This window comes from Macrobrachium rosenbergii, chromosome 3 (genome assembly GCF_040412425.1).
Source record: "Macrobrachium rosenbergii isolate ZJJX-2024 chromosome 3, ASM4041242v1, whole genome shotgun sequence".
NCBI classification, from domain to species: Eukaryota; Metazoa; Arthropoda; class Malacostraca; order Decapoda; family Palaemonidae; genus Macrobrachium; species Macrobrachium rosenbergii.
In genome coordinates this window covers 30,744,077-30,770,937 of record NC_089743.1, presented here as the reverse complement: position 1 = coordinate 30,770,937, position 26,861 = coordinate 30,744,077, and the positions used below count along the sequence as shown (strand labels likewise).

At 34.7% G+C, this 26,861-nt stretch overlaps 1 protein-coding gene across 1 annotated transcript in view; it reads left to right on the top strand.

Annotated features, from left to right (window-relative positions):
* Positions 1–26,861, top strand: part of trol (terribly reduced optic lobes) — a 1,293,721-nt gene that overhangs the window by 1,039,654 nt on the left and 227,206 nt on the right. Inside the window, exons 84-89 of the mRNA XM_067129897.1 lie at positions 2,374–2,535; positions 2,931–3,118; positions 11,618–11,735; positions 12,041–12,273; positions 12,512–12,704; positions 14,409–14,562. Of these exons, the coding sequence (XP_066985998.1) occupies positions 2,374–2,535; positions 2,931–3,118; positions 11,618–11,735; positions 12,041–12,273; positions 12,512–12,704; positions 14,409–14,562 (1,048 nt within the window). The remainder of the gene's footprint in view (positions 1–2,373; positions 2,536–2,930; positions 3,119–11,617; positions 11,736–12,040; positions 12,274–12,511; positions 12,705–14,408; positions 14,563–26,861) is intronic.

Genomic DNA, 26,861 nt, shown 5'->3' with positions numbered 1-26,861 from the left:
TATTTTTACTTTACAGTGTTTTTCATACCAAACATGACAAAGCGTGTAAATTATTCAATGGAATATGCTCAAGTTTAAAGTTTAGCGAAGTTACAAAAGAAATAATTTTACTAAGACAGAAAAAATATAGAATGATAAAAATGTATAGTTGTAGGTTATGGGATGGTAGTTCATTTCTGAAATTGAAATCATCTATGGGAAATTTTTTCTAACATTCAGTCGTTAGCTTAGGTGATAAAAATGTATAGTTGTAGGTTATGGGATGGTAGTTCATTTCTGAAATTGAAATCATCTATGGGAAATTTTTTCTAATATTCAGTCGTTAGCTTAGGTGCATGTTCCATAGAAGGTAGACTACGGAATCTTAAGACAGCTATGGATAATAGAAGCTTTCAGTTTCATACATGAAAAACCAGACTTAAATACAAAACATGGAAAATTTTGCCTTCCCACCAAATTATGCCATCCTCCCAATAATTTACATTACCCTCCAGCCCAATAAGGCCATTCATCCAGACAAGAAACCTTGCAGCGTGCCCAGGAGGTGCTCTACAAGTGGTGAAAATCATATAATACCAGGCATGAGTTAAATAACACAAGACAAGAGGCAGACACTACTTCACCTTTCACAACACCTGAGAAACCACCTATAAACTTTATATCAATCAAAGCATCAATTCCTTTCCCAGTGCAAAATCTACGTATAAATAAAGCAGGACCCCACTCCCTTAATCAGTCTTCCTAGTAACCCCAATGTGGTCATACTCAGCAGAACGAGAAAGAAGCATGGTCTCGATGCCTATAAGAAAAACTGCCGTCGTAGTTCCTGATAAATATACAATTTTCCTAATAGTAGTGAAAATCATATGGTAATAGTCATGAATTATAAAACACCAGATGAAAAGTCAGACACTACCAAAGTGCTCATAATGGGTGAGAAAATGCCCCTATATTTTCAACTAGTTGGAGTGCTTACATTCATGGTACTGTATGATCTAAAAATCTGGTAAGCTATGTCAGCATCAGTTTAGACAAACTTGACCCAATCCTTTCAGTGAGTTAAAGGCTATATTTTTGCTAATAATTTTGCCTGTACAGTGAACCCCCCGCGAATAGGTCAAATCCACAAATGCTTAAAACCCATCTAAAAACACTTAGAACTGCCCATTTTGATAGCTTAAACCAAGAAAAACCTTGTAAAAATGCTGATACTTGAGTATTTTAATAGTTTTATCACAAAAAGTGCATTTATTCATGAAAATTATATGAAAATACAGTAATTAGTGATTATTTCTCAGTGAAAATATGCATGAATGGGCGAATTTTTCCATGAATGATGGCTAGATATGTTCCACAGAGAAACCCGCGAATGCGTGAGTCCGCGAACCATGAGAACGCAAATACGGGGGGTTTACTGTATACAGAGTACAATAATAGTCCATGTTCCAGTATTAATGGGCCTGAGTGGATGCTAGACTATCAGATGGCCCTTAAAAATATTAAAAACAGATTAAACTTTAATTAATGTGAGTTAAATTTACCATTAAGGTTTTCTGGTGTTGCTAATCTCAAAACAGAAGTTAATTAGGCGTACTGAAATAATTATCTTTTATAATTCAAGAAGTTTTGACTTTAATAGATCAGCACACTTTCTGCAGTGTCATTTTGTATAGCTTACCCATTTTATCTTTGAGAAATTTTATTAGTACAATATTTATAGTCACTTATTAACTAGGTTTAAATTGCTGAGTATCAGCAAACACTTAGCATACCATAGCCTAGCTTATAAGCAGTTGTATAGTGCAGCTCATTTGTTCTGGAGTGAACAAACTAACTTCACCACGTTTTTCAGTGTGGTTATTTTTCATTGTACTAAATAAAAGCAATTATTAAAAAATTTTTATAGAGAAAAATAACGACCACATTATGTCCATAGTTCATTACTGTAGCTACTATACTTGCATACCCTCCAATGTCTTATACATTGTAAACATTGTATTGAGTTCATTATTGGTGTATTGTTTTAGCAACAATTTAGGCACAATTGGCTTGCATAATACACTACTTTAGCTACAGTGCACACATGCATCTCCTTGTACAAAATTTAAAAATTTTTATCTTGTTCACAAATAGTACTGTACAGTATATTGTTTTAGCAAGAAATTGGGGACAATTTGACTGTGATAGAAGGTCATTTGGTCAAGTTAGAGATTTTCTGTGTTTGCATAATTTTCTTAGGTTAAATTTTTAGGAGTCCCTCCTTACTGACTTCTAGTATTCATTAAGAGTGAAGCACATGTAAAAATTTTATTGTATGCATTTCAAGTATGTTGTAAAAAATATTGTTTAATAATTAATTTTATTTTTTATCAGAACTGCAGAGATAACACTGCTGGTGATTTCTGTGATGAATGTGCATTAGGATTCAACAGAGATGCCTCTGGTCGCTGCATTCGCATACCTGGCGGTGAATGTAACTGTGATGTACGGGGCTCAGTTTCAACTCAGTGTTACGGTGAACATTGCCAGTGCAAGGTGATACAGTACAGTATTTTTGTTTATGTATTTTTATTACCAGTTAGCTTCTGTTTTTGCCAGTATGGTGAAACTAGTCCTTATTTTTAATATTATGCCCAGTTCAGTTTTCAGACAAGATAAAGAGTACTGTATTTGCTTTGAAGTGACTTACTTATCCTGGTAGGCCTTCATTTGTTAAATGAACAGATGGCTTACAAACTTAACTTTTTCAATTCCTTGATTGTAGTTATTTTTCTAGAATTTTTAGTGGTTTTAACTTTAATTAGTATCATTATATTCATTGACTCTTTACTTTAGTGTGTAAACCTTTTCTTGAGTAAGTGATTTCAGTGTTTTGCAATTTTTAATTTTCATGGTTTGCAGCATTTCATTTTTAAACATTTTTATTCTAGAAAAATGTACAAGGAGAAGATTGTGATTCCTGCAAACCCGGTTACTTCCACCTTTCCTCTCAAAACCCTGATGGTTGTCTAGAATGTTGGTGCAGCGGTGTGAGTTCACAGTGCTTCTCTTCCAATTATTTCCGCACTCAGCTGCCTATGCAACTTCTCTCTGATCATGGCTTCATGCTTGCCAACAGGTAGAAACTGATAAGCTTGATATTTTATTGTTGTTTATCATTGTTTTTAAATATTTATAGTGTATAATAATATGTCCACAGCTTTCAGGTATGCTGTAAGATATTTAAGTTTTTCTAATATTGCAAGTTAGACATTTTTAATAGTGATATAAGTGGTTTTCAAACAAAAGAATTTCCCACATTATAAATCTCATTACATATTCAGTGACAAATCCATAACTTTTAGTGGCATTTGTTTGCCGCAAAATGTTCTACGGATAGCCCTTCTTCTGCGGAAGAGGAAGATTGTCAATCATGGTGGCTCTGAAAAATCTTGCCTGACAGCCTAGTATATTTCCTTTTTTGTCTTTGGGAGTGCACACATATTCCCCAGATTACATAAATTAATTTTTGTTGATTGACTGTTCTTTCACTTCACTTATTCACAATTTAAATCCAATTTTCTAATGATTAAATTCTTATAATCTTATGATTTTTTTAGCTGGTAGTACTGAATGAATATAAGTACAAGAAATAACTATGGTAGTAAGCATAATGTAGTATTAGTGCCCATTCAGTCTTATTGTCATTGCCAGGCATGGTTTTCACTTATTTGATCCTTAGTCATGACACCACTATATGTTGTATTTTGCATTATGTGAACATTTTTTTAAGCTTAAATACTGGAGTGAGGGATTAAATTCCATTCCATGTTGAGCCATTTGTACATTTATTATTATTACTTATAATATTTGAATAATAATGAATAGTACATTGGGTACCAGTTGACCGAGAAGTCACTCAACTGAGCCACTCTTATATTCCAAACAGCTTGCATTTAGAGGACCCAAACCATTTACAGTCATGCTGCAGCAACTGATGTCTCCACGAATGGACAATTTAGTTAAAACATGTTTTGTCAGAGGAAAACTCTGCCCCATTAGCAGACTTTTGATATATTTAAGGATAGATAAAGATGACCAAGAGAAATATGTATGGGATTAGGTGCATCATGTGTGTGGTTTCCAGCAGAAACAAAAGGGAAATGTTGAGTGTATGCATGGGTCTTGCTCATTTTAGGTCTTTGTTAAACTCTCCTGTGTCTTTGTGTGAGTTTTGCAATTGTAGTGCAAATGTGCAAGTCTCCATGCCTCCTAAGAATTTAGTGGAGGAGCACAAAGCAGAGGTTACCGCTGAATTGGTCAAACCTTCACCCCTTTTCAATCATTGAGCTGCTTATTTTCATGGCAAATGATTCAAACTGATCTTTGTTTACTGATCATATATTCTGAGGCTACTAAATATAAGCTATGGGTTAATTCCACAGAGTTTTAGCTAAAAAATTTTTACATGAAGAAACTTTGGTCCCTAGAGTTGAATTCTTCAGCAGTCACAGATAATTTAATTTTACATCTACAGATTAAGCCCATCCTTATCTGGCAGCAGTAAATTTAAAAAAAAAAATTCTTTTTAGGGTGCTCATATTAGAAAGAATCAAAAAGTACAGTATCAGAGAACAAGAGATAAGTACATAAGTAAATGGTGAGAGTTACTGAACTTATGGATTTAAAATAAGAGAAGCAAATATAAGGTGACTTTTTTAAGGAAAATGTTTCACTGTGCACATATAGTGTGTATTTTAAAATTAATATAAAGAATATATGAGAGTTTTATCCAGGTACCATTGTGATGACTGTTCCTTTTTATCCAGACATTACTGTGCTGTCTGTCCCTTATGTCCAGGTATTACTGTGATGACTGCCCCTTTTATCCAGAAATTTCTGTGGTGATTGTCCCTTTTATCCAGGTACTACTGTTCTGTCTGTCCCTTTCATCCAGGCATTACTGTGGTGACTGTCCCTTTTATCTAGGTATTACTGTGGTGACTGTCCCTTTTAGCCAAGCATTACTGTGCTGTCTGACACCTTTACACAAGGAATTACTGTACTGTCTGTCACCTTTAACCAGGTAATACTGTGCTTTCTGTCCCTTTAACCAGGTATTACTTTGGTGACTGTCCCTGTTATCCAAGTACAGTATTACTATGCTGTCTGGCCCCTTTAACCAGGTATTACTGTATTGTCTGTCCCCTATAACCAGGTATTACTGTGCTGTCTGTCCCTTTTATTCAGGCATTACTTTGGTGTCTGTCCCTTTTATCCAGGTATTACTGTGGTGACTGTCCCTTTTATCCAATTATTACTGTGCTCTGTCCCCTTTATCCAGGTATTACTGTAGTGACTGTCCCTTTTATCCAGGTATTACTGCAGTGACTGTCCTTTTTATCCAGGTATTACTGTGCTGTCTGTCACCTTTTACCAGGTATTACTGTGCTGTCTGTCCCTTTTATCCAGGTATTAATGTGGTGGCTGTCCTTTTTATCCAGAAATTACTGTGGTGACTATCCATTTTATCCAGATACTACTGTTCTGGCCCCTTAATCCAGGTATTACTGTGGTGAATGAAAAGCATTTTTAATATATTTGTATGGTCTCGAGTACATAAAATGGGGTATGATAACCTATACAGTTTATTTACCACATAATTACAAAGGGAAGGGGAAGGGGATGGGGTAAGGGTTGGAAACGTACCCTATCATGTAAATTGGGTCAAATGATGGCCATGTGGCAAATTTTGTCCAGTCAGTCAAGCGGTTCGGACTTCTGTAGCACACAAGCATACAAACTAGCATACAAAGTCACGTGCAGTCACATTGTCCGATGACCAAAATTTGAAAAAGGCGGGCATTCGCTCATGTCACATGGGTTCTGCTATGGGGGCCACCATCTTGTTATTGTAGGGTACTGCACATCTCCCATGAACCTCCCACACGTCTCCATCCACGCTCAGTCTGTTTTTTATTTCGGTTCTGAATAAGTGCACGTTTATTCGCTTCAGACTCTGTGCTTTTTGCATAAACTTGACAAAGAGGAGGATTGGGAGGAAGTTACAGATGCCAGCAGTGAACTGATTAAATCCACAATGGAAAAGTGGAGTGATGTGCAATTTCCTTGAGTTGTACCATCCAAACAAAATTGCTATGAACAGGATCATGAACATGGTCATTGAAAATTTAATGAATCATTTTAGAAGAGTTATGCAAGGAAGGAAAAGGGAATAGACATTGGATAAGGTTGTGATTAAAAGTGCACAAAAAAACCCAGAAGAGATGAATCTCTGGAATGCATTGCCAAATGTCTCATTGTTTGATTAAAAGTCTTGACTTGGTACAGCCTTCTCATATGGAATCTTTAAAAAATATATTTATTCATTTAAAGATAATCAAAAACATATTTGACTTCACACATTTTCACTACTAACTGCTTTCATAAAAATTTTTGGGCGGGAAGTTGTAAACAATACGTGGTGCCGCCCTCGTGGTCTCACAACGGACTAATGGCGGCTAATTCAAAATCAAGCCGAACCACAGGAGTTCCCAGACAACAGAATACCAGTTTTAAGAGGTTCAGCTGTATATATATATATATATATATATATATATATATATATATATATATATATATATATATATATATATATATATATATATATATATATATATATATATATATATATATATATATATATATATATATATACTGTATATAAGTACATACATATATATATAATACCTCAAACTTACGTGAGGTTAGGTTCCAGAACCCTCGAGTAAGGTGAAGGTTCGCGTAAGTTTGGTACAGTCATGAAAATTGCTAATACATACAGTAAATTCTTATACCTTGAGTTTAAACCCTAAATATGACAAACTCATGCTCCCAAAGCACTTTAATTTCATTTAAAAGTTAGCTTAATACCATAGTGTAATTCATATTTCATTACAGTACATAGAGAGAGAGAGAGAGAGAGATGGGGGTTTGCCATTACGTTAAATATCTCTTGAAATTATTCATGAAATTATTCATGAATTATTACGGAGACAGAGAGAATAACATAGAGAGAGAGAGAGAGAGAGAGAAGTTATTCTTACATTAGGTATCTAAAGATGGAAATTTGTGATTTATGAAGGGAGAGAGAGAGATTTTTCTGTATCCTTTGTAGGGTACATATTTGATTATCGAGTGGGCAACATTTTCTACCTTTTGCAGTCAATATGTCAAGGTAATTTGACAGGTTACCCTCCCCTCGCTCCGAAGCTTTGGAGAAAACTGGAAATCGTTATGTGTTCTTTTAAAATTTTACATAATTTTCTGTAGAAATGCATAAATGTTGTAGTTATAGCATGGAAAATTTGAAAAACTTAATATCAGAATAATGTCATGTCAATCTATAAAACTGCAGTATTCAAAACAAACATATTTGTTACATATACATAAAAAATCTCTCTCTGAGAGAGAGTGAGAACAATACAACTTATACTTCAAAACAAATATTAAAGTACCAGAGAGAGAGAGAGATGTTTACGTCGACAGCTGTTTTGGGATTTTAGTATCATGCAAAAATAAAAATACTGTAACACAAATTTTTCATACCAATTTTACATATAAAAGCATAAAAACTTGTAAATTACATAAATAATTAAACATAACCACTTCTGCAGGGTTTCTCGAGGATTTTGCAAATATCGCGTGTCTGAAAAAATTGCATATGCCAATTAGTTAGGTTTCAGTGAAAAGTTCATATGTCTGTGAATTTGTGCAACTTTCAAGTGTGTGTGTAAGATCATATATATATATATATATATATATATATATATATATATATATATATATATATATATATATATATATAGTTATTACTATATATATATATACATATATATATATATATATATATATATATACATACATACATACATACATACATATACATACATACATACATACAAGTGCAAACATTCACTCAACCACACTTATCATCTAACAAAAATAAATTTGACCTATATGCAGATACTGTTGCATACAATAATGCTACCTTTACTAAAAGACACTTTTGTTACTTTCATGCTACAATAATGGTCATTTATTTTTAGGATAAAGATCTCTAAAACTACACTTCCTTAGTTCAGCTCACAGTTTCCAATAAGCCTCTGTCTAGTACCCTTACATCAACAACAGTCGTACATATAAGGCAAAGGCAATGCCAGCAATGCTTTGTTGGGTAAAAGTCACAGGATTCGACTTTGGTAAAATGGAGGGTTTCTCATTAATTCTTCCATACTATCAAGGTACATCACTGAATAATGGCAGCAAACTATACAGCTCTGCATTTGCTACTGAATATTGCAACCTGAACTTATGTCACAGTTCATTCCTCCATCTGGAAAAGAAGACAATTAGTGGACACTTGATGAGAGACAAACATGCAAACAAAAAATAAATATATTCCCATTCTTCCTAGCTAAGTTTGTCTCAAAGTAATTTTCCACAATTTACCTCGCACTCAAATATCCTATGGCAACACCTAGGTGCAGGTTCTCTTTGATGAGTTAAGGGACTGGCATATACTCTCATTCTGTTAGATTTCTTCTTGCTCCAAATCAGACCATTAATGCATTTCCATATTTTTCTCCATTTAGTTTTGATCCAACATTAATCCAAAATTTCTGGTTCACCCTTATTCATCCTCTTTCTACACATTTGAAATCCACTTTTCTCAAACTTTTCAGTCTTTCACCCATTTCTTCAAGTATCTCATATTTTGTATATTTTGATTTTCTCTCAACTCCACTCTCTAAGTCAGCATTGCCACAGAGAAGCTTTGGGTACATACATATACTGTAAGTTTGACACTTGCTATAAATCATTTATCCATTCTTCCAAATGAATCCATTGTTCTGCATCACAATTGTATTCCTTACAGACTTCTGCATTAGTCTGGAATTCTGCTTTCTTCAGCCAAAACTAATTGCTTATTTTCTCAGATAATATCTCATTCTCCTCACATTCATCTCTGAAATTCATTCTTGTGTATTTACCAGGTGAATACTTTGTTAGTTCTCTCCATTTACTCAGTTGACTAAGCTGTACCCTCACTTCATTTATACTTTTGCAACAAGTTTGACCAAACATTCTTTAAAACATATGGTCTATCAGACTTTGTCTTCTATCTTTCTAATATTCAACCTTCACTTTCAACCATCTCTTTCAGAACTTTCTCTCCTGCCTCATTTGGTTTTCTTCCCCGACTTTCTCATTTTTGGTATGGACCTCAAAATTCATTGCGTACTAACATGGTGACATCCCAGTGCCCTTACAAACAGTTAAATTATGAACCCTGAAAGCTTTACCATTATACAAATCCCATTCCATCTCTCCTTCAATCTTCAATCATAGTATTTAACTCAGTGTTCTCACTTTACACTCAGCATAGACACTTTACACTCAGCATACCTTTTTTTATTTTGCATATAAAGAGTCATACACATATCTTCAGTTCCCCATTCTTGCAGCATGTTCTCAAAAACTCTTCCTGTAAACTAAGGACTGCCAACAAAGTCTGATTCACTACACTTGCAGTATTCTGGCTTTCCTTATTCTTAACATGCACTGCATATGTAAATTTACTCTTATGATTTGCCATTATTACCATATCAACTTAATCTTTTGCAGTCACAGACAGTGAATGCACCATTTCAAATGGTTCAGTCATACTTAGCTTTGAAATAGGTGAACTTGCATACATTCTTTGATGTTTTCCTTTCTGAAAAGCCTCATACTTAACTTCGAAATAGGTGAACTTGCATACATTCTTTGATGTTTTCCTTTCTGAAAAGCCTCATACTTAACTTCGAAATAGGTAAACTTGCATACATTCTTTGATGTTTTCCTTTCTGAAAAGCCTCATACATAGTAGTGTCACCTCAACTTAAGGGCAGCTCAGAAGTAACTGAATCCACAAAGTAATGAAGACTGGCATATAACATACAGTAGGGTACCCAGAGGCTAACTCTCATAGCTTATAGTTTTATGCAATTCCATATAAAGTGTCTAATAGCCTATTCCAGCCTGTTATTTGTAATTATCATTCAGTTTGAAGTATTTATTTTATTCAGTCAGAGATACCTGCAAAATTAATTGCTTCTAACTGTGCATATTTACCTGTACCTAATATGCTTATAAGATGTGTAAAATACTATATACAAATTCTATATTATTTAAATTAAATATAAACGTTGTTTCTTTTCAAATGTTAATACCCCAAATACTTCATAATAAAAATAGAGAGAAAGAGAGAGAGAGAAGTAAGCAAACACATTGTAAGTGCTAATGTATCCTAACTTGATGCCTACTTGCATATACCATGTACACATACACACATACTGAAAAAAGTTTTACACTACATTAATGTACAGTATTGTATTAAGTTCAGTACAGTACAGTACTGCATTAAGTAATGTCAGTAAAAATAATGTACGAGAGAGAGAGTGAAAAGGTAGGGCCTACAGTTGTTCACCTTCAACCCTCACAGGCACAGTCAGGAAAGCATTAATCAACAAGTGTGTGTTTGTTCGTTCACCCACCACCCACATAGGCACAAACTAGAAAGCCTCGGGCTACTGTCCGATAACCCTACTGTATTTGCTGGATTTGTCCGGTAATATTTCTATAATTTTTATCGGAAGTGATATATTCTTTCATTGGACATGACTGTTGCATATTGTCCACACCCTCTGATGAGTGCCATTTTTTCCTCACTTTTTCCTCTACTGTACTTACCAAACGCACAAAATTGGCTACATACACTCTTATTCTGTTTTCTTGCAGCAACTTTACTCCCTTTTAGTAACAAATCATTTTCCTTATCCATAGAGATATATTCTTGTTTAAAAATTCAATCCTTATAAAAAAAAAACATCAAGGCATTTGCTCATCGCTCAGAACAGGAAAATCATGCACTACATTTTTGTACAGTATTTGGACCTTAAGGGCTTGGGAATTTTTGCTGGGTAGATGAAGAATGGCTTGAGCCTATGATCTGACCAGAGTGTGGTAAACTTGAATCCTGGGGCTTACTTGGCCGGAGTGTGGTAAACTTGAATCCTGGGGCTTATTTGGCATTCTTATGGGTGAAGGTATATATGGGCACATTTTTTCAGACTTGTTCCACAAGGTAGCCTTTATCTTTTGTGAGTTCTTGAGAGGTGGCACTTGCAAAACTCTTTTGTTGGAGGGATTGATTTTACCACTTAGTTGGTCTCTGCTGTTTTCACATGGGAGGCAGCATTGGCTTTTTCCATAGTTCTTTTTGTTCTCCTAGATTCCATATAGTGCTTAACATGCAGTGAATTCAAGTTTTGCATTTTGAGACTATCTGAAGTTTTATATTGTGAGTGTTTACATTCAATGGGATTTCATATCTGCGTACCAAATCATGTCAGGTATCAACTATAATACAGATTTTACTTAGACACAAGTATACAGAGTAGCTGTGTACCATTGGCACTTATAGAAATTTGATAGATAAAGAAATTGAGTAATCATGCCTTAGAAGTTTTGTATAGTGCTGTATTATGAAGTGTGTATCAACCAGGTTTTTGCAGAAAAATAAATTACTTTCCAGATTGCGGTCAAATGTCATCAAGGATGGGTTCAATATTAATGTTGCCAATAATGAGATTTCCTTCAGTAACTTTGGTGCTCTGAGAGATGGGGAAACCTATTACTGGTCTTTGCCTCAGGTAAGATTACATCCTCTCTTAATGTATGTAGAAATAAAGAAAACAATGTGGAAATAAAGGAAAACAATTTAATCTAGAGTCTGTATCTTCGTGTTTTGTTTACTTAGACTGTTTATATTTGTAAAATTTCACGTATTTTTATATGTGGTAAAAGATATGAGTGGTACTGATATTTCTATACTATTCTGGTTTTATGGCAGATATTGTGTATCTTATAACTGCAGTGAATTAGTGTTAACCATATTATTAAAGCATTTGTGTGAAAAGAGTGTTTTCTGTCTAGGCTTACTTTTCTACTCTGGCAGATGTTCACTGGAAATAGGTTGCCTTCATATGGAGGTAATTTGACAATTACTCAGAGATATCAGGCTCAGTCAGGAGGTAACCAGTATGCTGATCCTGATGTTATAATCAGGAGTTCAGGTGGAAGGGAGCTCATATGGATGAACAACAGACCTCTTCAACCTAATATCCTTCAGACATACGTGGTACCTCTTTTTGAAGAAAACTTTACAATGAATCAGCAGCCAGCTTCAAGGTATGTAAAATCTCCATGAATGGGAGTTTCTAATAGATTTGATAAGTAAATGAATTGTAAATCTGAATTTTTTGAAACGTATGGTAATCCAGTAATTAGAACATATACTTTTCAATTGGCATTGTAAAATATAGTGCCCTTGTATCTTATGCATAGTATGAGTATGAAGTTGTGAGAATGTATGTGATGTTCTGAAAATGGTAAATATAAAAATTAATGGTTTCTTTCTCTTTTATAGAGCTGACTTTCTGAATGCTTTGTCATCTGTTGAAGCAGTCTTGGTTCGAGCTACAGTAAGCAATCGTATGACTTCAACATTCTTAAGAGATGTCATTATGGACACAGCGGTGTCATCTCAAACAGGACAACCTAGAGCATATGCAGTGGAACAGTGTCAATGTCCAAAAGAATATTCAGGTTTATCTTGTGAGGTATGTGTTGTTATTGAAATTATACATTTAACAGATGAATATTACAAGGATGGTAAAATCCTATGTGGAGATTATCTACAGTATATTTATCACACCATGAAATTAATGAAATTAACAAAACCTGTGTAATAATGAGAAATTTATTTTTATTTTCAATAAAGAAAACAAAATTTAATCCAAAGCTTTCCCATTCTTAGTTATAAATAAGATTCCTCATACTGTATCACCAAACTTCTTTTCAAGCATCATTCAAAATTTAAAGAAACAGTGGCATAGTATAATCTGTACCTGACTAAGGACCACTCTGGCATTAACCCTTAATGGCGGGAATCATCATATGAGTGTCTATAACAGGTTTTGGGTGATGGACGGGAGTCCTCTTATGAGTATTAATACTACGCGCCGTACTGTTTGAATGAATTTAGCGGGAAAGAGGTTCATAGCACTTCAGTGGTCCATAAATGACTTATGGCAACTTATTAACCTTGGCACAAGAGAGACATCATCAGTATGCCTTGAGATTTCAAAGGAGGATGTACTGCCTCTTTGCAGCTTCACAATATCTTTTTATTTATTTGCTCATAAATATACCCAGGGATTGCTGTAGGTGTTAGTTCTTATTTTTTATGATAGTATGTCAGCTATCATTGTAATTTTGCAAAGAAATATTAGAAAAAATATGTATACCTCACAAAAAATTACTGCATCCCCCATCTCAGTAAATCTCATAAATATTTTACAAATACTGTATACTCAGAAGTTGTTACTGATTTTATTTCTTAGCTTTTATGATATTGTGTGAGCTGTAATTATAATTTTATGACATAAAATAAAATAAATTATAAGAAAAAACATGCATAACTTGGTAAAATTAACATATTTTTATGAGCGTTTTGTAAAAGAGGCCCCACACAAGGTTGTAAATAGTCACTTTCAAATTCCTGTGGATGGTTGGGAAAATATTTTAGAATTTTTTTTTTTTTACAGCATGCGCATTTGCATATCGTCCTCTTTCCACTGATGTGTTTGTTTTTCTTAAATTGGCCAGCCTTCGGTCTGGGGGTGTGCTTGATATATATATTTAGCCCGTCCCTTAAGGGTTAAGCTTTAAATCAAGAGGTATCTAGATCAAATGTCCTTTAGCAAAGCAAAAAAAAAGCTCAGTGATCTGAAGACTTAATACTAAAATATATCAGATTAATACCAGTTAAAGAACACAAAATATTGAAAAGTAAAGTAAAATTAATGAATATCAAAGGAGGAGTTACTAAAAACTATGTAGCTCACAAAAGTAAAGAAACACTTGCCTTGTTTGCTTAGATATGATGTGGGTCAGTGCCTAGACACTGAAGTAAAGTTCTCTTCATAGAATTATTTTGGTTTGAAAATATTCTGTATTGTATTGAATGTAGTGGTAAATTTATTTTCAGGCACAATGTTTAGTTATTGAGTATAATACTCTGAACTAATATACAAAGTCTTTCCAGATGTTGCTTAATACTACAGAGAATGTACCATGTACCGTACTTCACATTTAACACTTTTATTATGTTACTAAGGAGTAGAAGCATTCACTTCAAAAGGACAAAGGACTAGTTACATATATGTATATTTGCAATAGAAAAATGTATTTTGGTGATGTTTTATAATGCATATTCTGTTTAAGCATATTTTCCTTCATAGTATAGTATTTGAATGTTACAGCAATGCAAGCCTGGGTATTATCGTGACACAGCAACAAACCAGTGTAATCAGTGCCCTTGCAATGGTCGTGAAGAGTCTTGTGCACTTAGACCTGATGGTAGAGTGCGATGTGACTGCCTGCCTGGATACCATGGAGATTTCTGCGAGGAATCAGGTATGCTTTTGTTCTAAATACAGTGATAAATGCACCAATTACACAAGCTAATTTAACTTATAATGCTGATTAGAAAAACTTTAAGGTTTTAGAATTTTGTTAGTTTTCATTTCAAGCATGCTGTTTCAATAATTTTTAGAAGAGCATGAAAATGATGACATAAATTAGGTTTGGAACAGTAATAGACATATATGTACCATAAAAGTAATTTGGTACATAGTATTCCTCATTTAAATTCATGTTTTCTTCATTGGTAGTTTGTTTGCATCTTGTTTTATGAGATGCATAATACACTGAACTAAGTCCTTATGATCATTTTTATTTGGAGGCTTGTTATATGTAAAATAATTAGTATGGGTTTATTTTAAATGTTTTGGAATGTGATTATTGTTGATGATTTTGATATAATTTTATAAAAACAATCATCTTCACTCTGATATATTCTCTGTATTTTTTTTTATATCTAAAAAGAAATTTATTTGTCAAAGTTGAATCAGCAGGGACATCTTCAGAAGGAATAACAGACATAAAAGGCTACAAAAAGGTGTATTATAAAGCTCGGTGTTATTGGTGACCCTATTCATTCAATGCCTTACCTTATTATTAAGACAAGGTTGATAATATTGTTGGAATATGGAATTAGATTCCAGAATTTTTTATGAACTTTTTCAGAGTATAGTCTGTATTTATTGTATACATATACTGTATAGCTATAATTTTGCACACTTGGAATTGTAGGGTGTGTGATAGCCAATCTGTAAGAGAGTCCGACATCTTTTTTCATTGGCCTGTTAGTTCGTTTTTCAGAACTGTTATAAATTTAATGTAGGAGCATAATGTCTCCATGTATATTTTAAGTTATGTTTTCATATCATTCTTCAGCGTTGTTCTTGGCTTGCATATAGTTGAATGACAGTTTTGGTTGCAAGTAGGTAAGAAACTAAAATTAAGAGATTATGCAAGGCTTTAAAAATTCCAGTGTCTTGGTATAGATCCTCCCAGAGGAATACCACTAAAAATAGTCTTCATTTAGGTATTTTTGAGTTTCTAGTTTGGATTGGGTATGGTATTTTTGCTGAAAATTTCATGATGTTGGATCTCAGAATTCAGAACAGGCTGTAAATTCTACACCTACCTCTCCTAAAAGTGAACTTCATCCTGTGAACTTGTTGATATCTCCTGTAGAAATAGTCTTTTCATAGTTTAGTGCTTGTGGTGTTAGATCTTCATGATTTTGAAGTAATTAGGAAAAGTTAGTGCATGTATCAGCAAATCATTGAAAGTTCATAGTACTTACACTTAGTTTTAATAAGTACCTCACTTTGTTGCTAGTCTTTTCAACTTTCAGGCTTATAATTCTTTAGTTTCAATAAACTATGGAATCAGCCAAGTATCCGTATTAATATTTAATGCTATATTTGCATGTTTTTCCTTATAATGATTATTAGTTTGTTAAAAAGTTAACACTTAAATACACACACACATATATATATATATATATATATATATATATATATATATATATATATATATATATATATATATATATATATATATATATATATATATATATATATATATATATATATATATATATATATATATATATATATATATATATATATAATTTGGAGGGTGTGTTCCTCCTGCCATCTAGTTAATCAGGATCTTCCTGAAGTGGATGTTATAACTATAGTTTATTTGGTAAGGTTGCATTTACTTTATATATATTCTTCTGAGTTTAGTAATTTTCTATTAATTTTATGGTAATAAGTTGCCTGCTCCTTAATCCATTGTTGAAAGCAATGCTCGAAAAAATGTATTTTTCAGTGTGTAAATTATTTATTAGCTTCATATATTACAAATCAGAATGAATTGACTGGCCATCAGTACATGTGACTAACTTATCGAAATTTTAAAATACGCTTGAGGAACATTGGAAACAAGGATCCTGTGAAGTTTCAAAGCACGAAATTTTCATAGCCTGTCTAGGAAGTAAGGACCATAAAAACCTCAGCTTAATACACAAAAGAAAAGCATTAGGATTACATGTGGTACTGCTACCACCTAACAGTGTATTGTTACATTACCCCAACCTGAAATCAGAACTGTGATATATCCTTATGACTACTGTTGATAAACCCTTTTATGATATATGTAGCCATGCCTTGAAACTGGAACTGCACCATCATCACCAAAGTGTATTGTTGATAAATCATTGTTGTATAAGAGCAAACTTCAGGTGTAGTTAAATTTGCTATTAGAAATCAAACTCCTTGAAGAAGGAGATAGTGAATGAATATAGAATTAAGCACTGTTATATGGGTAAATGCCATAATTATTCAAATTCGTTCAGCTCAAGCAAGAGAGAGAGAGAGAGAGAGAGACCTATGTTCTCTTTATCAATTACAGTAAGAGTATTTTGTTCTATTGTGTTGTTGCTTGCACAATTAAGTAACATTTGTTGCATCAGTAATCATTGTAGAAAGACTTTCTTTTGTCACCATTTCTTAAACAAGACAGTATAACAAAGACATTATCGTGTATGTACAGTATTTACTTTGTTTTATTTATTACAGTATCAATACCGTAATCCAGAAATGATATATAAATTAGTACCTGTATGTACTGTATACTGGAGAATGTGAATATGTTTTGCAGATATTTTATAGACAGTTGTACATTATATGGCAACTTTTTACATAAGAACTATGAATCTTTGCAGTGTTTCTTGGAAGTATTGGAAAAAAAAAAACCAAGCTGGTTGAATGCCGAATGTATTTAAAATCAATTTTAAATGTTTATTTTGATTATGCTTTTTAAAAAGACAAAACAGTTTTTGATGAGGGAAATTTCCATTTCGGATTTTTTTTTATTTGAAGATGTTATGTGTGCTTATTGTGATGCTCAGTCCTGTGACATTACTTAATTCTGTCTCATACTATTGGTTAATTTGTATCTTAATATGCATTATTGTAATAGGAATTAGTACAGTATTAAGTTGTGTGATGTGCATGATTATCCACTAACAGTGAATACATAAGTCACACAGATAACTCCACGAATAATTTTGATAACAAACTGTGAAGATAGGAATGAAATGCATTTATTTTTAAGCAGGGCTTTTCTGTAAATCTATATCTACAATTTTGTTTTGTTTAATAGTATTTTATTGTGATGCCAACCTTGGGTTTATGAATGGGCCATGCTAATTGTTGTTTTGAGTATTTTGAGAAAAATGATTAACATTCAGAAACTTACCTTAGGTTATTGTGTATCGCAAATACGTTTGTTGTACTCTCAGACAGAGTGAAAGAAAGGAAGAAGTTTGTTTGTACTGTAATTGGTATATCGCAGTACAGGTATTATGAAATCTCTGTCGAGTAACTAACCTGTTTATATTTAACTATTACTATAACCATTACATCTCCAAACATAAGTAAATGTGTTTTTATTAGATGTAGTAGTCTTGCTTTTTGTGTTTTAAGCATATATTCATTTCACATTAGTTTCATTGTTATGTGAGAGAATATTTTTATAATTAATTGCTACTTGATAGGGAATGGATTGAGAATGAATTGATTTTATTTTGTTTAGCTTTGTAGCCTTAGATAACAGCAGACTGGAATTAAATTTGATATTTTGATATAGTAATAAATAATTTAGATTTTTATTGTTGGTTAAGTGATATCCATTTCCCTAAATTGTCGTTTTAAGTCCATATAGTCATTCTTCACACACACACACACACACACACACACTGCCATGTATTTCTAAGTTACTAACAGGTATTATGTATGGAATGTAATTTAGCTAGATGAAATTATTTATATAATATACATATTGTAACCTAACAATATATTGATACTGATACATTAACATCCTTGTTTGCTTCACCGCACAAACCTTACTTCTTCTAACTCCCAAAGATGTTGACTTAGAAGTCAACTCTAGCTAATATACTGCTATTTTCTGTAGTCCAATTAGACTCTTACAGTACTCAGCATGCCACTTTCTGTTTAAGGTGTTGTTATTTGCATCCATTTTTGAAGTGTATTAATGTAAATATTTTTGGAGAATTTTGCATGTTAAATAGACGTTGATGTTCATTATATGGAGTGGAGCTGTTTAGCTGTGTTATTCTGGATAGAATTACATTGTGAATAACCAACTTAATCTCTTCATGCTAATGGTGTTACTCTTACTTTTAGGACATAACTGATGCTTCTTTGTAGTTTCATATTTGTTTACGGACATTAAATTTTCATGCACTGGAATTGAGAAGTGATAGATATGGACAAAATCTCACTAAGGCTTTCCTATGAAGATTCCCACAGAATAGGAGTCTGCACTGCAGAATAGATGATCTTGAGCAGGGAGAACAGGCCTTATAATCACTGAACCTTTCTTTAATAGATCAGAAAGGGCAAGCTTGAAGTGCCTCACATCTACTAACTGTGCTGAAAAGTGTTAATAGTTGGTATATTATGTACAGGCATACAGTTATTAATGATGTCTGGAAAAGGGGTACTTTGGTTCCTTATTTAATACTTGTACACTTAAACAGCTTCACAATTCCATACCCAAAACCAGTTTTGGTTTTCAGATTTTTTTTCATTTGAGAATTGACCCCAGTGGGGTCTAAAGTGAGTTTCATTTTCTGTGGATTATTCTGAGGTAGGCTTACTATGCCTGGTTCATTTTCAGTAATTCCTCTGATAAAGCATATTACATCTAAGTTAGTTTTAGACTGATTAATTGGCTTTGAAGCACATTTATTCAGAGTTCCATTACAGTTGTCACCTTAAAAATTAAATGTGTACTCATCCTTCATAAGGTGGAGAAGGTCTTAAGAAAGTAAAACACAGAATTTAAGCTACAGGTTGTAGCTCAGACAGAAGAAATGAACAATATGCAGATTGCAAAACATTTTGGTACAAGCAAAAGCAGTGTCCAAAACTTTATTTCATTCAAAATTTATTGCATTTATGATTGAAGATCATGCAATTTAATTATATATAATAAGTAAACTACATATAGTATAATGGGATACAGTAAGTAAAACAGCAGTTTTATTGGAATTATCATTATGTGACTTTTGCAAATGGGTACTGTCAGTGTAACAGCCTAACCAGAGCCAGCAATTCACGCACACACACACACACACACATGCATGCACACGCTCACAAACACATTTTGTATCTAGTGTATGGTGCAACCCCTAGAACTAGGTTAAAAATTGTTTCAGGTTGATGCATAATATGCGAGTATATATGGTAAACACATGAATTTTCATGCTAAGCTGGAATACAACGGAAGTAATGAAATACTTCGATCTTATGACAAATGATTGATGCTTACCCTCCACAAAAAATATTTTGGTTTTAGAGCTTTTCAATTTTTAGAATTTTGGATAAGCGATTGTAAACCTGTACTATGAATTCAAAGGTAGGAGTAGGGTTATTCAGGTGTAGAAGAATAAACTTATTTGAGTAAACATCTCCCATATACAAGAGAATGCTAAGGTTTCCAGAACTCTTCAACATAACTAATTTCAATATCCTTAAATTATGTAGTATATTCCATATATACAGTAAGCTAATGGTAGATAAAGGTAGCCTAGGTACAGTATAATAAACCAGGATTCTAGGCACCTGTTGAATTGGAATGCAAAGTTAGTTTTCACGTTAATTTGTTATGTAATGTTTCCTAAAATACAACTAGAGATGTTTTTGCCTCTGTGGTACAGTGATTGATGGTAGATTAGTGACGTCACCAATAATATCCAATAGGCTAACAGGATGGAGGTAAATTCTGCCTCTGCCTAATCATTTGGGGTTGTGTCTCTATCTGTAATGTTAAATAGAATGTTGGGTTGAGGATGACCTCATTTATGTGTCCAAGAAGTATCGTAGGGTAGATTAGCATCAGATTACGAACCATCAGGAGCTGTGAGTGTCTTCTGCCCCATCCCACATTTGATACCTTCAAAGTTTGACCTTTATTTATTCACGTATAAACTCAAATATATTTCTATAGCTTTATCCAGACTTTTAACAGCCAAAGGTGTGAGATGCCTATGCTCTGATTAACAGAAGGAGAACATAGGAGAAGAGACTGTTCCTGTGTGTCTACAAGATGCAAAGAAATTGCAAGAAAGAACGAAAAAAATTCGTTGAAAATTTGCAAAATTTCATATAGGTGCTATCTGTGTAAAAAAGAGAAAAGAGATAAAAGATGTTTATGAATGTTTGTCAGTTTCTGAATGCTATTGTGCATTGAGAATCATAGATTAAAAATTAATAAAACTCTGAAGATTGGTAATTTAACAGGATGCATCCAGGAAACAAGCTATCACAGAAAAACAGCACGTAAAAAAATTTGCAGGGAAGAATAGAGCTGTACAATAGTTTAGTAGTAAGAAAAAACATTTGGTTGCAGGCCTTCACTTGTGAAAGGGCAATGACTAAGAAGGAATATATTAGATTATAATGGTTTTTTATTAAGAAATTTTCCAACTAAGGGTAGAAAATATAAAAACTTACTAGGGTATACTTAACCTCAAATCGTTATATTAAGATACAGAAACCAAATTTGGTAGGAGAAAACTCATCTATGAGGAATCTGGCTTTCGGAGTACTGTATGATTTTTCAGATTAGGGCCTTCTTACCAAGAGGACAATGAACAATCAACTTTACATTAGTTAGTTGAAAAAAAACCTTCCACATTGGCATACAAGGCTTCCCTTAACTAAAAAAAAAAAAAGACCGTGTACGTTTGCAGCTCACGATTCAGTTCATGTTCATCTTTTTGTTAATTTTCTGCAGTGTATTCTAGTCTTTATTTTTAGCCTTATTCATTGGTAACTTGAGTTTGTTTTGTGGAAGGATGCTCTCGTTGAAGTCAGGGTGCATGTTATCTAGAAGGGTTCTGGCTCATTTCACACCTTTGAAAGGATGTCAATCAAAACAGATGAAAATCTGTATCTGATTTTATTTTTAGGCTTTATGCAGCATTATTAAGTACAAAGTTTGCCAAAATTGGGAGTTGCATGTACAGTAGATGGTCAGTAGTTATAATTTGTTTGGCTTTTTGTATTTAGTGCCTCAATCATTTTAGCATTTGTGATTATAATTATTTCAGATTCTGTATATTAAACATTAACATTTTGAGGAGCTTTGTATTAAACACTGGTAAACTGGCTTTCAAAACATTAGAAAACATGGTTATTGTATATCTCTGAATTATATGTTCATGCTCTTAAGATGTTCATAAGGACACAGTTATTATAAATGCTGAAATAATTTATTTTCAAATGCTTTCCTAATTTTGTTGAGTATTGTTTTGACATGCAGTAATAATTATTGCCTTTTGGAAAATTGTTTTGTGTGACAATGTAACTAGATGATAATTAAGTTGAGGCAAAGGAAAGAGAGATACTTATTTTTTACCAGAGAAATTTTAATTCTTTCTGTTCATTCAAAGCTTGAAGGCAAAATCCAAAAGCCAAGGGCACACCTATGGCATTGTGTGGACAGAGTTCTTACAAAAAGTAAAGAGGTGCAATAAAATATGTTAGATAATATATAGAGTAGTAATTTCTTACAGAACATGAATAGAAGATAAAGAAAGAGTCACCAAGGAGTCATCCAAAAGTATTTTTCATAACCCAGAATAAGTCCAGAGGACCTTGCCTCTGTTTGATGGGACTGAGTTTGCAAAAAGGAGTGAAATTCACAGGAGCCAGGGCAAAGTGGATTTTCATATAGAGGACATTAAAGTGAAGCCAGTCTAGTGTGTAACTGTTGCACACCTAATGCCTATTTATAAAAGTTAAATGTAGTTAAAATCATTCCATGTAATTAGCGTAATAAAAAAAAAGCCATGCATAATCATTAACTTACATATGGATGGATGCCATTTCAGGACATGAAGAGGTCACCCATGAAAACTAAATAAATAAGTTCAGTAGTCTGGTTAAATTTGTTAATAGCAATAACCCTGATGAAGATATTCACCAAACTATCTTCAGTTTTGGAGTTGCAAGAAGGCTAGGAATAATCAGTTGCATGGAATGAAAGTCTTTCATTATAAGTTTGTGAAAAGAATACAAGAAACCTGGAGAAGCTTCAGATAGTGACAGTGATGTTATCTTGGGGAGAGTAAGTACCAGGTTAAGTCTCATGTGATTCAGGTAGGAATGCCTGAAAGACAGGCTGTAGGGAGTATTGGTAAATTATGTAAAGGTGACCCTTTGCTGATGACAACAATCATTTTGTATCTGTATATGGTATTATCTATCTAGAAAATCAGTGTCAAATGCCCATTTAAGTTTTAATTTGCTCTCATACATGAGATCATCTGGAGAAATATCAGCTTAAGCATTACATATTTAGTAATCTTTCCAAGTCCAGTTTATGGATCAGCACGTAAGAACTACAAAAATTCTAATTGGTGCACTTTGTTTGTACAGTAGAATATTATGAGTATAATGATATTTTCTCTATTTTTACATTTCATTGTTAGGGTAGTCTTTTTATAGGCTTATCAGTATTTTCATACAGAGGCAAGAATATTGAATGATACTTGAGAACCTTTGTGTTTTTACCCCCAGGCCTGTATAGGCAAATTCAGGTCTTCAAATGATTAAGCATTTTGACTTGTTTGGATAAATTTGGATAGTAAATCCTCCAGGCCATTTTCATTAATCTTCATAGGTGCCCTTGTGTCTATTTTTCTATTAAATAATTGCAGGCATTCTATCAGAAAAAATCAAGTGATAACTTTCAAAACAGAACCATTTGTCTTGAAGCCCTGAAAACAGTTACAGTATGGGTATACTGTACTGTAATACTTAACAGTGTGCCAAATCTACCTGCTGGTGAAGTGTACATTTCAGTAAATGTCAGTATTTTTTATGAATTGCCAAGTACTTGTCATACTGTATATGGCCTCAAAATTATCTGTGCTTATTGTATTCCCACAATTGCTGTGGTGCTGTTTGTTGAAAGTAGATGTCTCTGCCTCATCAAAATAACCAAATTTCTCTATGACAAATGCAAGGACAAAATGTGAAAGAGCATCAGACTTTATTAGAATACCACCATCTTGTGACTTTAGATGCCAAGTTGTAATCAACAATGATTTTACTGGTTCATTCAGTAATAGATAATGGGGGACTGATATACTTATCAGTCACTAATTCATGTAAATCCTTTAGTTAGATTAAGTTACTAGCAAAGAATTCAGGAGCCAAAATCACAAATTTTTTATCAATTTGTATTTTTCCTAACATACAAGCCTGAGGCCTTTACATTTGGGAATTCTCCTGCGCAGCTGGAATACCAGTTATGAAAAAATTCGATGTAATACAATCAAGGTATGGTGGAGTAATAAATAGTGTCACTCAGTGGGACCCGCGAGGGGGAGGGGTCTCCTCTTGCTTGCCCCAAAAGAATCTTGTGACATATCGGATGGTATTCTTGGAAACTTCTTTCTTGTTCCAGCCAGTACTAACAAAAAGCCTTTGACACCCAGGTCTGAGGTATTGAGTTCTTTTTAGATGGTAGCATACTGCCAGAACTGGACATAAGAGTATTTCACTAGGATCATTGCCAACAAAATCTGCAGGGGATGGAATCGATAAGGATTCGAATCTGTTATCGGGAACCAATGGCTTATGAGTCTTAGCCACGAATTCTGGGACAAATTCGAAAGACACTAGACTCCAGCCCCTCGAGTGTTTCACCTCAAAAGAGAGGCCTTGAAGTTCCCCCACTCTTTTGGTTGATGCTAAGGCAAGCAAAAATACCGTCTTGAGTGGTAAAGCCCTATCCAAAGAACCCTGTAAAGGCTCATACAGGGTGTGAGTAAGGGTGCTAAGAACCAGCATCAAATCCCAAGTAGGAGTTTTTCCCTGTGTAGGAAAATAAGGAAGTCAGCTACTTGCTGAATAGAAGTTCCGACCGGAGAGAAACTCCGTTGACAACACCAATCACAGTAGACTGCCCACTTCTCTTGGTACACGGCTGTTGACGGTTTCCTGAGGTATTCAGATATCTCTGACGCTGCCCTGCAAGAAAAGCCTCTCGTTCGCAGGAGATACTGTACTGGATAGTCCTTGACTGACTGATGATATATTTTGATGTGGGGTTGGCAAAGAAGATTGTGCCAAGGAGGAATCTCTCTCTCGGAGTTTCTGTCAGCAGAGCTAGAAGGTCGGGGTACCACTCGGCGTGTGGCCACAATGGAGTTACCAAAGTCATCCTGAGGTTCTGGGAGGTCATTACCATATTGATCAGCTGACGAATCAGACAAAAGGGTGGAAAGGTGTAAACATCCAGGTTGTCCCATGGATGTTGAAGGGCGTCTTCCACTGCTGCCCAAGGGTCCAGAACTACTAAGATGAATACTTCCAGTTTCCTGTTGAAACAGGTGGTGAACAGATCCACCATTAGTGTTCCCCAAAGGAGAAAGAGCCTTTCTGCCACTTCTTGGTGCAATGACCACTTTGTTCCCGAGACTTGACTCTGACAACTCAATTTGTCTGCCAATATGTTCTTGTACCTGGAATGTACCTAGCTGACAGAACCACCAAGTGGTTTATTGCCCACTGATGTAACTGGACTGTCAAATCGTGAAGATGGTGAGAGACTGCCCCCCCACCGTTTCTTTATGTAAGCCACCACCGTGGTGTTGTCGGACATCATGACCATGGAGTGACCTGCTACCTGATCTTGAAATTCCTGAAGAGCTAAAAAGGCTGCTTTCAGTTTCAGGATGTTGATGTGAAGATGTTTTCTTCTGGGCTCCAAAATCCTGAAGTCAAAAGATCTTCCATATGAACCCCCACCCTTCAGTCGAGGCATCTGAGAAGAGAAGGATCTCTGGAAGAGGAGCATGAAGGGGTATCCCTACGGTCAGGTTCCTGTTGTCCAGCCACCATGCCAAGTCCTTCCTGTCAGACCTCTTGCGATAGGGGGACACGGAAGAATGGAGAACCCCTCACCGGAGACCAGAACTCTTTCAGCCTCTACTGTAAAGAGTGGAGGTGAAGTCGGCCGTGAGGGATGAGCTTCTCTAAAGGTGACAGGTGACCTAGAACGGCTTTCCATTGATGTGCAGGCTGTTTCTGGTTCCATAGGTGCTGCTTCCCGGAAGGTAAAAGAAGTATTGTCCCCCTTTAATTGATCCATGGAAAAGCTTGGTCCCAACTTAACAAAATCCAAATCCAATTGTCTTGGTTGCAGGGCGACTCTTGGGTTGGCATAAAAACGCCTGTGTCTATGAAGAGGAGGTGGAAGAAACTTGAGGGATCGCCCAGAATATAGTGGATTGTTCTTTCCATAGACAAGAGCATCTACTTATTCTGAGGCAAAATCAGAGATTGATGAAGGGTAATCCTACCAAAGTCTTTGCTTCTTTCTTGGGGCCTAGGAACTTCTCAAGACCTGAAGACCCATCTGAAGGAGCGGTCGCTATTTCTTCCAAGTCATTGCACTTCCTAATCATTTCAACAACTTCACTGTGTATCTTGGCCAGCTTATTAGTGTCAAGATCAAGTGGTAGAGGATCCTCCAATTCTAAACTTCTAGAACTCCTATCAGCTCTATCCATGGAATCTCCAACTTCTACTTCATCTCATTGAATAACTGGAACATATGCACGTTTCAGGACCTAAAACCTTCGAGGTTGGTGCATAAAGTTAAGACTCTGAAATATCAAATTCATTGTTAGGGTGAAAAGAGGATCTTTCTTTATATCCTTTGAATCTCCAAGAAGTAGAGGGAATTGGAAATGGAGGCCTAGATGTCGAAGCAAGTCGATGAACCTTGCATGGACGATCAGGAGAGTAATGTCGAAGGGAGCATTCCCTACTAAAAGAGTGATGAGGATAATGGCCTCTGCTGTATGAGCACTGCCGAGGTTGATGTTGCAGCTGAGTTGAGCTTCTGTAACACAGCGATTTGTTGCAGCCTCGAGACCGTTCTTGTGGCCATAAATGTGATGAATTCTATGGAGAGGATTCACATCCTCGAGGCCAATGTGGTGAGTTGACTGTTGCAGGTGAAGCACAATGTTAATGAATGGCTGTACATGCAGGAATGTCATGGTCGAGAAAACGAGGTTGAGAAGGAGGGTGCAGCTGAACAAGGCTTGATTTCTTGACTGGAGCCTTGTCTTCTTTCCCTCTTACCGTCGGCGGTCTAGCAGTCAACTCTGTACAGCTGGGAGAAGAAGGAATAACAATCACCTCAGTCAGGGCCTGAACTACTGCTACCTCAGACAAAGCCTGATG